We start from the raw sequence: 15,870 nt of genomic DNA, 5'->3' as shown, positions 1-15,870 counted from the left end.
AGATTTTCTTTATATCACAAAAATGTAACTTATCGAGGGATAATTTGAATTGAGGCCTCTCTGGTTAGTGTGGTTTGTTAAGCTGCTTTTACCCCCAAAATATCCCACCATAGATCTTGGTTTAAATGCATCTGAGTTATATAGGATGAAAACTTGATTCAGTGTATAAAATAGTTTTCATATGTAAGTAGCCACGATATACATCAACTGCATCTACTTGTAATCACCTATTCCAAAGGATTTATGTTTCTCTTCCTTTTCTCTATTTAGGTACTACACAGGACGCCTGGAGGCTAAGTCAACACAACTTGAAACTCTAGGTTTAATTCACACTGCAACGAAGGGGCTAATAAGAGCTATTGAAGATGGCGGGATAGATTCTGTGATGGAATGGGAAGTGGATGAAGTGCTGAACTGGACAAATACACTGAACTTTGATGAGTAAATATATGTTGCTATTCTTGGGGAACAAGGGCAGTCATCCTATATTTTTTCTTTCTAACATTTCCCATTCCTATGTTGCATGTCAGGGCCACAAACATAATCTTCCAAAAAAAAAAAAAACTGATTATTTATTATTCTTCCAGAAAGAAAAGAAGAAGAAATGGGGGATAAAAAAGGAATGATCCAAAATAGCAAACAGAAAATTAGACATAGCTATTTTTTATTTTCAGACTTTAAACTCATGCCTTAGTCTCTGCTTTGCTTCTTACTTTGGAATTTAGAAACAAGGCTAAGAGCATGAAATTAATAATAGAAACAATTTCCTCAGTCTACATTCCCTAATCTTTCTGTGTGAGACACTAAAAAGTTATAATTTTTCAATGATTTACTATGGCCCTTGAAAAACATTTTTGGGATATTTTGTATGGTAGAAATTTTAAAATATTTAATATAGCTATTAGAGAAATCTAAATCAAAACCATGAGATACCACTTCATATCTACTGGGATGGCTATAATTAAAAAGACAGATGATAAGTGTTGATGAGAAGGTAGAGAAATTAGAACCCTTATACATTGCTAGTGGGAATGTGCAATGGGGCAGTGACTTTGGAGAACAATCTGGCAGTTCTTCAAATGGTTAAACATAGATTTGCCATATGATCCAGCAATTCCACTCCTAGATATATACCCAAGAGAAATGAAAACATATGTTCACACAAAACTTGTGCATGAATATTTATAGCAACATAATTCACAATAATAAAAAAGTAGAAACAACCCACATGTCCATCAACTGATGAATGGATAAATAAAATGTGGTATGTCCATACAGTGGAAATATTATTCAGCAATATGAAGAAATGAAGTTCTGATACATGCTATAATATTAACAAACCTTCTAAGTGAAAGAAGCTAATCACAATGGAACATGTATTATATAATTCCATTTATATGAAATGTCAATAACAAGCAAATCTATAGAGACAGAAAAATTAATGGTTGCCTAGGGCTAGGGAATTAATTGGGGGGATTGGGTAGTGATGGCTATTGGGTGTGAAGTTTCTTTTTAGAGTAATGAAAATGATTGAAAATTGATTGTGGAAATGGATGCTCAACTATGAATATACTAAAAGCTATTGAATTATACACTTTTAATGGGTGAATTGTATATGAATTATATCTCAATAAAGCTGTTAAAAATGTTCAATATTTACTTGACTTCAATAAAGAATGTGGATAATGCATGGATGAAGAGGCAGAAAAAATTAAAATGAAGATGGTATAAGTAAAGTATGAAAATAGAAGAAATTAGCAAATGGGAGATAAGAAAATGGGATTGGAAAAACCAAGGTGATGGTCTTTGAATAATAGAACATGAAAATGAGAAGCCATAGGAAACAGAGAAGAGAATAATAATAAAAGGAAAGATAAAAGAAAGAAGAAAAAAGGGAAAGAAAGATAACAAAAGGAAAATAAAAAAACAAGAATAAAAGAAAAAAGAAGATATTGATGCAAAGGATATATTATAAAATAAAAAGGGAAAGATAAGAAATAAAGAACTAAGTATCCATAGTAGATGCTCTAAAATGTTTTTAAATAAAAAAAAATTCTATGATTCAATAACCCCAACATTTTGTCTAGACCACAGCATTGGAATTCCCCATAGACAGCACATCTGTGGTTTCTGGGACACTGAATAAATCCAGATGGTAATAATTATGCAAGAAATGACATCCAAAGAAAGGTGCTGTAATGCCTTGTCTTTAGTCCCTTCCTAAGAGTAAAAATTGCTAGATGGAGAGGGAGGGGCAAGGGAGAGAGAGGTAGAAGAGGTACATTTTGAATGAGCATCTGAGGACAGAATAGAGAATTCTCTCAACTACTGAAATCCTGCTCTGCCTTTGCCTTATACAGTTGGCTAATTCAAGCAAAGGGCTAGCAAGCTTCAGTGAAAGATTACAAAAAAATTTATACTTAATATTCTATATTCTATCATTACTGGAATACAAAAAGAATAAAACCATTAAGTTCAAAGGGAAGAACTAAATCGGCATGTCAGTCTATATAAGACTTTCCCATCTATCATTCCCTGATAGGATAATAGGTGGTGAAGAGTCTTAAGGGCTTCCCTTTGTGGAAAAACCAGAATAAACCAGTAAGACTTTAAGTGGTTTCTTCATATCATGTGCTCTATATGGAGTGGGATGAATATACCTAGCTTTGATGTGATAAGAGTAACTGAAAATTTCCATTTTTAAAATGCAGATACTTCATGTTTCCAGTTATGTACAACTTCTGTCAGTTCATTTTCTGAGTTGGGTATAATCATAATTTAGCACTAATGTGGGATCTTAGAAAGCAAGGTTTCCATTGAGACCCTGGGCAATGAAAATTTCAAATGAAATCTCAAGTGGTTATTTGGGTGTATTTCAGTAGCACTACTGACAACAAGCACTAATTATCTCAGGCAAGATCAAAGTTTGAAAGACCGTCCCCTAGCTGACCATAGACATTAGTTATAAGCACCCAGTGTATTTATGGTCTCCTCAGTCTACTTTTCTGTTGTCTTTGTAGCCCTGTAGATATTTGAAACTGGGTTGACAATGCCTTGTCTGATAAGAATTTCATAGTCTGACATTTTTCCCTTCTGTAGAATTGGTAGCCACTAATTCATTGGAGAGTATCCTTTAAAGCCTATGGACAGTTTTCTACTGTTGGACAGATAGAATGGCATAAATGCCTCAAACACTGATATTTACTGATAAAAATCAGTTTCCTCCCATAGGCTTTTGTGCTAGACCCTTGTTATGATAGATAGATGCTCTCCTGGGATGAAGCCATGTGCATCTTCAGGTATATATCGTAACTATCAACTGAATACATTATTTTAATCATTTTGAAGAATGGATGGAGCCATTCAGTCTTGGATTTGAGGACACTAATAAGTACTATTGTAAATTCCTGTATCCAGAGATATGTTGCTGCATATGTTTAGAATGTAAAACAATCCCCACAACACCATCGCTGAGTTACCCACAATGCCACATGATGGCTACCATGACTGTTGCTGGCATCCATCCTAAGGGATATTTATTCAGATGTTCATTCTCCAGGATCATCAGAGTTTTCAAATATTAAGTGAATTTTAATATATGTATTATGCAGTTAGCAGCTAGGAAATCTTAAATAATTTCCTGATACTCTATATAACTTTGTTGGTGAGAACTCTATGCTTATGTACATTATGGATAGTTTCTATATGTGAAGCTGCCCCTTTGATTTCCTAAGGCATGTAGTTAATATGGCCTTTCTGGCTAAGGACTTTTCCTGGCCTATTAAATCATTTCTACTCCTGAAGGGATTCATTGTAGATTACACACACACATTATTCTGTGATTATTATCTAAAAAATTCCAAAATTTTCTTAGAAAGATAGATCAGCTCTATGATATAAACAATGTGGTAATGCTATCATCGGAATTTTCCTTCTATTTGTAAAACTTACATTTTTTATCAGTTATTGATGGTATGTTTTTATGAGTTTTTGAATAATAGAATAAATTCATGTCCTAATCTTAGATAAAGCAGGAACAGTGTTGGACCTTAAATATGGCATATGTTTGTGCCCCAGATTGTCAGGGCTTAGCATACTATCCATCAGAGCCCTTTAACTTGGTTCCTTGAGGGTAAAATGAAAACCTGCCAGTATGTAAATCCAAGGATGCAAGGTGGTTGACATCTGACTCTTAATAGTGCTCCTGAGCAACCAACTATTCCCTGTGAGAGTTTTATGTCCATACTTTTAATTTAGAAGTTATTAACTAACATCTTAGTAAACACTCAAGTGAGGACATGATCTTGCTGGAATGAAACAAGATAAAATGAGATATGCTAGAGGAAGATGAAAGGACACTAATATGGTAGATGGTGGGTACCATTTTTATACATGCCTCAACTCCTTGTCCTGAAGGTTGTTAGCTGCATGTGAGTGGGAAAGTCATGAGAATTAAACATCAAGACTAGTGAACTTGTTACCATTAGTCTAAGATTTCTCAGAAAAGATGAAATTTTAGTAGTCTAAGCATGTACTAATGAATAAACTCATTACTTATTAATGAATCAATTTAATTTAATGAATGCCCATATAATGTGCTTAGGTATATTGCCAATTGGAAGGAAATTGCTACAAGCAAGTCTTCAGCTAATTTTGAAGGTAGGTGATTTTTAGCAATACTTTATGGGAAATTCTCATGAACAAAAATGATACATTCCACATATTTCTAAGCATCTAACATTTAAATGTCCTGCACACTATCTATATTCACATGAAATTTCCAAGTCATTTTTTACATTTATATATAGGATTGTTATTTGGAAATGGAAGGAAATTTTCTATTTTATTTAGGGTTGAATAAAGTGGTTTTAAAAATATGAATCCTTTTAAAAAGTTAAATATCTTATGGTTTTGGTAATCATTTTTAGTGAGCAAACTTCACTTGGCAAAATAAATGCCTCAAAATGTTGAAAATATATTTTAGGTTCTATGCCACTATTGTCCTGCCAGTGGCCAGCAATACTGAAAAGCTGAAAGTGATAGCCAACATATAGAAGAAGAGTATCATTAGACCCCAGAAATGCCAGTAATTCTAACATAGCCAAAGCCTAACATTGGTTATTGCACGATCTGACTGTGTGACCTCTATCCTGCTAGCAGATATGAGAAGCAGTAAAGCAGAGAGGTCAGGATTATGCGGTCTTGATTCAGATTGCTGGGTTTTATTTTTGGTTCCACTGTTTACTGGCTGCGTGATCTGGCAAGTTACTAGCTCAGTTTTCTCATCAGTAAAATAAGAATAACAGTAGCACCTGGTTCATAGGTTGTGGGGTAATAAGAGATAATACATGTAAAGAGCTTAGAATAGTGTCTGGGACAGTATGCATATTCCATAAATATGATCTATCATTAGCATTAACCTATCCACTTATTTCCAACTTACTGCCACCCCAGTTGCCTTCACCCTTTTGCAGGCTTCTGCAATAGCCTTCAAACTGATGCTCCTCCAGTCTATTCTTCGCACCACAGAGTGATCTTTTATTAAGTTAAATCAGCACAATTGAACCATTTATATTAATTAACAAATTCTAGCAATTTCAATGTGGAAGTGCTGTCTTAAAGTACTTTATAAAATTTAACTCATTTGATTTTCAAAACAACCCAATGAGACAGGTTCTATTATCTGCATGTTACAGATGAACAGACAGACAAAGAGATGCAGTTCTTGCTCAAGGTTGCACAATGGGTTCCTGTGAGGGCCAGCATTTGAATTGAGGCAGGCTAGCTCAGAACCCATGCTCTTAACCACAACTACACTCTGCTGCTTCTCATAGCTTTCCCTCGCACTTGGCCTTCTGCTTCTGGCTGTGGCCTGAGTTTCCACTCTTACACATCCCACTCTCCCCGCCTCACTCACAGTACATGTCACTGGGCTTGTGCCTATTCCTCAAACACACCATGCAGTTTCCCATTTCAGAGAGACTAATGGAGTTGATGGCCTTATAGAGAACAGTTTCAGGTAACTCTTCACTGAGGGCAGGAAGCTGTCTGTTTTGTTTGCTACTGAATCCCCAGTGTGTAGCATGTAGTAGGTTCTCAATGGCAGATCAAAAAATATAAATAATGACAGGTACAAATAGTGGAAACAGAATATATGTTACTGAGTTAAAAGATTACTGTGAAAAGAAAGAAAGAGACAGAATGGTAGTTGGAAGGAGCATAAGAGCAAGTGAAAACTATTTTAAGTAGTGGAGATCTGCATAACTGAAGCCAGTGAAGGAGATACATCGAAGATGTTGGCATTGGAGAAGAGGAGAATGTGTGTCACTTCTTTAAGAAGGAAGACAAAATCAAATCCAGAACAGATTTAGAAACTTCAGCTCTAGAGAGGGAAAAGGCGTCTCTTCCTTGTGAATAAAAAACTGTTAGCTGATAGTTAATTATAGAGTGCTGAGTGCCAAACACTATGACAAGTGTTTTCATTTACCATCTCATTTAATTCTCACATGAATATGATTGAGCAGGTGCCATTATTATCCCCATTGTACAGATAAGAACACCAAGACTTAGGTTAAATAACTTGTCCCAAATCACACAACTAGTTAGTAGTAGATTAAACCTCAAACCCATGTCCTGCAGAGCCTTTTATGGAGGTGGATCATAAGAATGAAAATAGGACGCAGAAATTTGGGGCATTTATGGTTTCAGATATCTGCTCTAAGGGTGGTAAAAATGAATGTGGAATAGACCTTACCTGGAACACAGCAGCATTTTGAATGAACCTGTATCTTATCACATCTGGCAGCTTTCTAATCCTTTGTCATTTCTCTTTAGGATTCAGGTTTACGCAAGCACAGAGAAATAGATATGACTATGAAGACATATCACAGAGGCAAATGGGGACAGCAGATAATACTTACCTTGAAAATCATTATAAAAAACCATCTTTAACTAGATTAACGCCTGATTCTACTTATGGAATATAAAGTATTTTCTTTTGTGCACTATAGCCCTTTTAAGCCCTGCATCCATCAGTTTTAGCCAAGAGATAGCATATTCTGACTGGGATAAATTGTATATATATTCTGGGCACAGAAAGTAGCCCAGTTAATTAAACAAGATTGAACAGAAATAGAACTTTGGAATGAATACAATAGTCATGGAAAAGATAGAAATTATTCCTGGTATTCTGAGAAACTAATATTCTAACAACCACATTTAAATAAAGATACTATATTTAGGAGCAAAAAACTTCAGATTATTTTTCTTCTTTATTTGAGGCATTTAGTGCATTTGTGTAAGGTAGAGCTCTTTGTCCATTTATCACATATCCAAATATGCCTTGCTTCCTTCTTCCCTCCCCCTCTTGACCTTATCTTTTCATTTCTCCATTTTTCTCCACTATACGTTTTTGGGGGGTGGGGTGGGGATAGGGTGTCACTCTGTCACCCAGGCTGGAATGCACAGGCCCAGTCATATAGCTCATTGCAGCCTGGAACTCCTGGCCTCACATGATCTTCCTGCCTTAGTCTCCCATATTTTATATGTATTTGTCATCAACAACACAAATTTTATGCTCCAAAAGAAATACATTGATCAATCAAAAATGATTACATTTCATTTTCTTTTAAAGACAGATCAACTAAATTGATGAAAGAACTGGCTTTTCATGATTATCTCATTTTCAAATTACTGATACAGATTTATCAGAGAATTATATATTTTACCTAACATCAAATAATCCACAAAAAGTTGCTAAGATAGATGCAATTCTTGTTCAATTTCCAAAAATAAATAGAGGCTTTCTAATTGAAAGGCATTTACATTCCTAGCTCTCTAAAGTAAACATTAAAAAAAGAAAATACAAAAAGTAATCTCTTGGCTTTTGAATACTCCACTTAGTTACATAAAGTATTTTCTGTTCCAACATTTTCTTAAATTCAAAAGATATTTACTTCCTAACAACATGACAAACAATCTTCATTTCAAACTATTCAGTCTGCTTCCATGGTAACACCGCAGGATTCCTTGGCCACCATAAGTCCTATTAGTTGACTGTGGAATTTCTCAATCCTATGCATTAAACAAACCAAATCATCTCTTTCTTTAATACACAAACTCCCATCTGAACGCCTACATTTGAGAGCCACACGTGCCTTCATGGGGTCAGTGAGGTAGAGTTTCTCAGCAGCGCAGCTGAACTACTCCTAGGTCTGGTACTGTGGCATTGTGGCCCAGGGTGGAACAAGGGAGAGGCAAGACCAAACATCCAGGCCCATATACCTACCTGCCCACCTCCTGAGGCTGCCAACTGATGCAGTGATCTCAGCACCTCCTTCTGTGTATATTTCTTTGGCATTTCAAAACAAAACTTTCCAAATGATACCCAAGAGCACTCAGTCCATACTACTGTAACAGCTGACATCATGCAGAGGTAAAGCTCAAGGAGTTCACTATACTTAAAAACAAAGCAAACAAAACTGGAATGCAACATGAAGGTGACTCAGAAACAGAGGACTCATATTCAGGGTGGGCAGCGCAGAACTCAAGAGTATTCTTCCTTTCAGGAGGAAATTTAGCTTATGGGAAATCCTTATAACCAGAATAGATATTAAAGTGAACATTGTACCCAACTTTATTATTCAGGGAATAAAACTGATTTACTAAAAGTATCTTGCTAATGAATGTTTTCTTTGCACTGAAATAGGTAGTTGCAGAGATGTCCTCTCAAGTCATTAAAACATAACCAGGTAGGAAATATGAGTTAAATACCTACTACCAGAATTTAGATTAGGATACATTATATGCTTAGAATTCTTGTTCAACAGAAAAAATATGCAGTTGGTTCAAAGACACATTAATTAGTTCCTTTTAATTCAATGTCATGTCATGAAAAGCAGAAAAGCACAAAGAGTATAATTTCTTATATCCAATGTTTTTAGTAGACTTTTTTTAATACCAGAAAGTATCAAGTGATAGACTCCTTTTTAAAAGCAAAATTATCTTTATTTCTATAAACTTTAGAGAGAAATTAACATCAGTGTATGTATACATTGTCAAAATATAATGAGTGCTATTTATGACAGAGGAGTTACAGTCTTCACTGCCCAGTTAAAGCAAAAAGTTGATTTTTTCTGGACTAGGGTAGTATATATTTTTCTGAATCCCTTTGAAATGGTGACTAAATTTACACAGAGGGAACCTCAATGAATTCCGAAAGGCAAAGATGCAGCAGTCATGAGCATCCAGTCATAATTAATAAGTTTATGTGACCTGAAAAGCACTGATGTCTTGGTATGTGTCTGGGGTCAACTGGGTACTCTGGTCAGAATGGTCCAATGTTAGAAAAGAGAATCTCATACAATCAATTAAAGTGAGCTGATAGTTCTTTTGATATAAGAATGTTGACTACATCTCATTCTAGGATCACCATGAAAATATAATGCTCATTCTCATCAATTTAGATGAATCATTTTAATGTAGATTTGAATTCTCTTTTAATCCTATTTGTGCCTTTTTTTTCTTAATATGAGTCTTGGTTACTACATTTTAGAAAACAAAAAAGAAAATGAAGACTTTCTATCTAAAACATGACTTGTTTAATAAATAAGATTAGAGAAAATAGAAAAAAATGCTTTTTCTAAAATGACTGATCATCACCTCTGACTAAAAGCTCCGAGTTCCAATTCAACATTATAATCTATCAAATTTCCAATATTAGCCAGAGATTTGGCTCATTAACTAGAATAATTCTACAATGGGCAATATTGCTCTGGTGGGATTATTATCTCTGCAGAATGGCATTTTATTTAACAGACACCATGGACTTTATAATATCCATTATCAGTGCCTGAAAACCAAACAACTTTAAAAGTTAGCAGCAGTTTCTGCAAGTATAAAAGTACATATTTATAACACATGGTAGTAAACGTTGTCAAGATATATTATACAAACTGAAGGCATTTTAAATAAAGCAATCTCCGGGGGGGGGGGTGGATGAGAAAAACCGCCAGCCAGAGTGTCTCTGCAAAAAAGACGGATTTTAGAAGAAAGTAGAAGAAATAAGCAAGCAGACAAGCATACATCAGACGAGGGTCGGAAGGAGGGGTACCTGAGACTACAGGAGACTCCACAGGAGGAGGTTATGGAGAACTGGAAGAAGAGAGCTCCCGAGAAGCTTGGAGTCAAGTGGCAAGGGTAGGTGGAGCAGGTAACTTTCTTCTCCCTTGCATCTCAGACTGCTGGTGGGCTCCCCAGCAGTTGGAGAGACCTGCGGACACCAGCCCAGAGACGGCCACTGCCAGTGAGCAGTAAGCCTGTAGCGGACGTGGCACCAGGCTCCCAACTCCCTTGGGGTACCTCCCTGTGCACAGTCCCGAGCACTCAGCAGGCACCATATTGCTACAATCTTACCTCCCTCTTTCCTATCTGTGGCTGCTGAGAGAGACAATATACCCTCCAGCCGGAGGCATCTCCAGGGAATGGGACTTTTCCTTTTGGGGCCCTACAGCTGACTGAGGGGTACTCAGATGGTGAGCTCCCTACCTGCCAGCCCTCCCAGGTGCTGCTGGCCTGGTGACTCCAGGAAAACAGGGAAGATCCTGAGGCTGAGAGACATTGACCCAGCTTCAGCACCCTGTGGGTGAATTAGGACCAGCACTCCTCTCCCTGGTGGGGTCAGGGATTGAATTCCAGGGCCCAGAGGTCAGAGCTGCAGACCAGATCCCATGTACTCAGGTCTCGCATTGCCCCAGGGCACAGAAGGGATATTTGTGAAGGAGCCTACTAAGGTGTGTGTGCCTTCGGGGTGGATCAGTGTGCTTGAGGGCAACCCTCCTCCCACGGGAGGGCCGTGTGCCCAGCCAAGGCTGTGATCCTGCGCAGGGAGCCTCCAGGCCCACATCACAGCCAGGAGAGAGATGCTTGCGTGAGGTCCTGCCTGCTGGCAGAGGCCCAGGAGAAGCTGTGGAGTTGGGAGGTTGGAAAGGAGAGAGGCCTGCTCCAGACTGCAGGTCTCAGACAGCCCAGCCCACACACACAGACTTTACGGCTGAGCAGGGCCATTCCAGCCCCTCTCTGACAGCTATGCCCAGAAGCAGAGAACAGATCTTTGACCCCTGCTAACAGCATGTGTGATGCTTGAGGGCAGGCTTACCTAACCCAGCTCTGCGCAGACTCACTCCCAGACCAGCCCTCACTGAGGTGGAGAATAAGGATACACTTGGAAGTCCCAGGGCCCCACCCACCACCTAAGGCACTGGAGTGCCTCTCCAGAGGAACAAGAGCTGCTTACAGGACCCAAAACAACACTGCAGTCTGCTGCTCCCAGCAAGCACCACCTACTGACAGGGAGGTCATTCTGTACACACTGTTACTGCATCTACTGACATCATACAGGATGTGGTCAAATCTTACCCACAAATACCACAAACTAGCACAGAGACTAAATAAGGTGCGTCATTATCCAAATGAAAATCTAAAGGTAAGAAGCAACAACTGATCCTGATGGGACAAAATCAGCAAAAGAACTCTGGAAGTATGAACACTCAAATGGAAAGCACACTCCCAAAGAGGAGCACCAGCCCTTTAGAAATAGACATCAACCAAAATCAAAACACTAAAGTGACAGAAGAATAATTTTGAACATGGATTGTAAGAAAATTCAATGACTTGCAAGAAAAAATGGATAACCAACACAAACCACAAAAAAATCGAGGACCTGGAAGAAAAAGGTCACTAAAGAAATTGAAATACTAAAGAAAAATCAAACTGAACTCCTGGAAATGAAGAATTTATTCAGGGAACTACAAAACACAGTGGAAAGCCTCAAGAACAGGGTAGATTAAACAGAAGAAAGAATCTCAGAGATTGAAGATAACACCTTCCAATTGTATAAGCCAGTCACAGAGATAGAGCAGAGAAGTAAGAGGAATGAGCAAAGCCTACAAGAAATGTGGGATTATGTGAAAAAACCTAATGTGAGGGTTATAGAGATTCCAGAAGGGGAAGAAGAAAACACACAAGGGTTGGATAAGTTATTTGAAGATATAAGAGGAAAATTTCCCAGGCCTTGCTGAAAATCTAGATATCCAAGTACTAGAAGCTCAAAGGACCCCTGGGAGATTCAAGGCAACTAGGAAGACACCACGACATGCAGTCATCAGACTGACCAAAATATCAACTAAGGAGGCCCTTCGACGAGCTGTAAGGTGAAAGAAGCAAGTAACACACAAAAGAAAGCCAATCCGAATAACGCCAAACCTCTCTACTGAAACCTTACAAGCAAGGAGAGACTACTGGGACCCTATTCTCATTCTTCTGACAGAATAATGCCCAGCCTAGAATCTTGTACCCTGCAAAACTAAGTTTTCTATACGAAGGAGAAATAAAGACATTCTCAGATAAGCAAAGACTGAGGGAATTCACCAAGACAAGACCAGCCCTCCAAGAAGTACTCAAAACAGTGTTACCCATAGATCAGCACAATAAACACCCATGAATGTAAATCCACTCAAAAGCTAAAGATCAAAGGCCAGATACCACAATGGCTCAAGAGAGAAAACAAAGCAACAAAGTTCAACCCATCAGAATGAACAGAAATCTGCCTCACCTATCAGTTATCTCAATAAATGTGAATGGCTTGAACTCCCCACTCAAGAGACATAGGCTGGCTGAATGGATAAAGAAATACAAGCCAAAACAAGCCTTCAAGAAACACATCTAACCTGCAAGGATGCATTTAGACTAAAGGTAAAGGGGTAGAGAACAGTATTTCAAGCAAATAGAAGCCAAAAGAAGGCTGGAGTGGTGGTTTTGATTTCAGATAACTTAGTTTTTAAATCAACAAAAGTAATAAAAGACAAAGAAGGTCACTATATAATGGTGAAGGGTACAGTTCAACAAGAAGACATAACAATTCTAAATATGTATGCACTCAACTTAGATGCACCTAGATTCATAAAGCAAATTCTACTTGATCTAAACAACTGGATAAACAACAACACCATAATAGTTGGAGACTTTAACACCCCACTGACAGCACAGGACAGATCCTCCAAACAGAAAATCAACAAAGAAATAATGGACTTAAACAGAACCCTAGAACCTGGGCCTGACTGACATTTACAGGACATTCTACCCAAAAACCACTGAATATACATTCTTTTCATCAGCTCATGGGACATTCTCTAAGATTGACCATATCCTAGGACACAAAGCATGTCTCAAAAAATTTTTAAAAGTAGAAATTATACCATGTATCTTTTTGGATCACAGTGGAATAAAAGTAGAAATCAACACTAACAGGAACTCTCATTTCTACACAAAGTCGTGGAAACTAAACAACCTTCTGCTGAATGATCACTTCATAAACAAGGAAATCAAGATGAAAATGAAAAGACTCTTTGAACTAAATGACAAAGGAGGCACAAGTTATCAAAACCTGTGGGACACAGCTAAAGCAGTTCTGACAGGAAAGTTTATTTCCATAAATGCCTATATCCAAAAGTCAAAAAGATGACAAATAGACAACCTAATGAATCGACTCAAACAGCAGGAAAAAGAAGAACAGACCGACCCCAAACCCAGCAGAAGAAGTGAAATCATTAAGATCAAATCAGACCTAAATGAAATTGACAACAAGGAAACCATATGGAAGATCAATAAAACAAAAAGTTGGTTCTTTGAAAAAATAAACAAAATTGACACACCTTTGGTGTGACTAACGAAAAGCAGAAAAGAAAAATCTCTAATAAGCTCCATCAGAAACAATAAAGGAGAAATTACAATGGATGCCATTGAGATACAAGATATAATTTATGAATACTACAAAAACCTCTATGCACCCAAACTGGAAAATGTGGAGGAAATGGACAATTTCTTAGAAACGCACAGCCTCCCTAGGCTCAACCAGGAAGAAATAGGATTCCTAAACAAACCAATATCAAGTACTGAAATTGAAATGGCAATAAAAAACCTTCCTAAAAAGTCCTGGACCAGATGGTTTCACACCTGAATTTTACCACATGTACAGAGAAGATCTGGTGCCTATCCTGCAGAAATTATTCCACAACATCAAGAAGGATAGAATTCTCCCCAACACATTCTATGAAGCCAAAATAACCCTGATACCAAAATCAGGAAAAGATGCAACAAAAAAAGAAAACTACAGACCAATATTATCCCTTATGAATATAGATCCAAAAATTCTCAACAATATTCTAGCTAATCAAATCCAGGTCTTTATCAAGAAAATAATCCACCACAACCAAGTGGGCTTCATTCTAGAGATGTAGGGATGGTTCAACATATCCAAATCTATAAATGTAATTCACCACATAAACATAAGCAAAAACAAAGACCATATGATCCTCTCAGTAGATGCAGAAAAAGCATTTGACAAAATTCAACCCCCTCTTATCATAAGAACACTTAACAAAATAGGCATAGATGGGGCTTACCTAAAAATGATACAAGCCATATATGACAAACCCACAGCCAACATTATACTGAATGGGGAAAAATTGAAAGCATTCCCACTTGGAACTGGAACAAGGCAAGGTTGCCTGCTATCTCCACTTCTATTCAACATAGTGCTGGAAGTCCTTGCTATAGCAATTAGACAAGAGAGCGGAATTAAGGGCATCCAAATGGGAGCAGAAGAGATCAAACTGTCAGTCTTTGCTGATGATATGATATTATACCTAGAAAACCCCAAGGATTCAAACAAGAGACTCCCTGAATTGATAAATGAATTCAGTAAAGTTTCAGGATTCAAAACCAATACACACATATCAGAGGCATTCACATACGCCAACAATGGTCAAAGTGAGAACCAAATCAAAGACCCAATTCCCTTCAAAATAGCAACTAAGAAAATAAAATACCTAGGAATACATTTAACTAAGGAGGTAAAAGACCTCTACAGGGAGAACTATGAAACACTGAAGAAGGAAATAGCAGAGGACATAAACAGGTGAAAGACCATACCATGCTTGTGGGTTGGCAGAATCAACATTGTTAAAATGTCTATCTTACCCAAAGTGATCTACAGAGTCAGGGAAATTCCTATAAAAATACCATGATCATTTTTCACAGATACAGAAAAAATAATTTTACACTTTGTATGGAACCAGAGAAGACCCCATATAGCAAAAGCAATCCTAGGCAATAAAAACAAAATAGGAGATATCAATTTGCCAGACTTCAAACTATATTACAAGGCTATAGTAATTAAAAAAACTTAGGACTGGCACAATAACAGGGACATTGACCAGTGGAATAGAAAAGCGAACCCAGATATAAAACCATCCTTATACAGCCATCTAATCTTTGACAAAGCAGACAAAAACATACACTGGGGAAAAGAATTCTTATTCAATAAATGGTGCTGGGAAAACTGGATAGCCACATGTAGAAGACTGAAACAGGATCCACACCTTTCACCTCTCACAAAAATCGACTCACTGCTGGGTAACAGACTTAAACCTAAGGCTTGAAACTATTATTATTCTAGAGGAAAACATTGGAAATACTCTTCCCACACATTGGCCTAGGCAAAGAATTTATGAAGAAGACCCCAAAAGCAATCACAACATCAACAAAAATAAAATGGGACCTGATCAAATTAAAAAGCTTCTGCACAGTGGCTGGGCACGGTGGTTCACGCCTGTAATCCTAGCACCCTGGGAGGCCAAGGCGGGCAGATTGGTCGAGGTCAGGAGTTCAAAACCAGCCTGAGCAAGAGTGAGACCCCATCTCTACTATAAATAGAAAGAAATTAATTGGCCAACTAATATATATAGAAAAAATTAGCCGGGCATGGTGGCGCATGCCTGTAGTCCCAGCTACTCGGGAGGCTGAGGCAGGAGG

General features: G+C 37.6%; 1 protein-coding gene and 1 pseudogene across 6 annotated transcripts in view; one reads left to right on the top strand and one right to left on the bottom strand.

The window, feature by feature from the left end:
• Positions 1-7,193, top strand: part of C4H11orf65 (chromosome 4 C11orf65 homolog) — a 50,039-nt gene extending 42,846 nt beyond the window's left edge. For 2 of the 6 annotated variants that reach the window (XM_076002489.1, XM_076002488.1), the window contains 3 exons: positions 271-441; positions 4,604-4,659; positions 6,835-7,187. In XM_076002489.1, coding sequence (XP_075858604.1) covers positions 271-441; positions 4,604-4,659; positions 6,835-6,986 — 379 coding nt within the window. In that variant the 3' untranslated portion in view covers positions 6,987-7,187. Of the gene's footprint in view, positions 1-270; positions 442-4,603; positions 4,660-6,834 lie in introns of all 6 variants that reach the window. The other 4 variants (XM_076002493.1, XM_076002494.1, XM_076002491.1 and 1 more) reach the window with 4 other exon arrangements.
• A 26-nt stretch (positions 7,194-7,219) lies between these two features.
• Positions 7,220-15,776, bottom strand: LOC105876122 (signal recognition particle 9 kDa protein pseudogene; annotated as a pseudogene).
• Positions 15,777-15,870: the final 94 nt, after the last annotated feature.

This window comes from Microcebus murinus, chromosome 4 (genome assembly GCF_040939455.1).
Source record: "Microcebus murinus isolate Inina chromosome 4, M.murinus_Inina_mat1.0, whole genome shotgun sequence".
NCBI lineage: Eukaryota > Metazoa > Chordata > Mammalia > Primates > Cheirogaleidae > Microcebus > Microcebus murinus.
Note: the sequence above shows the minus strand (reverse complement) of the source record. Positions and strands in the feature narration are given on the sequence as shown.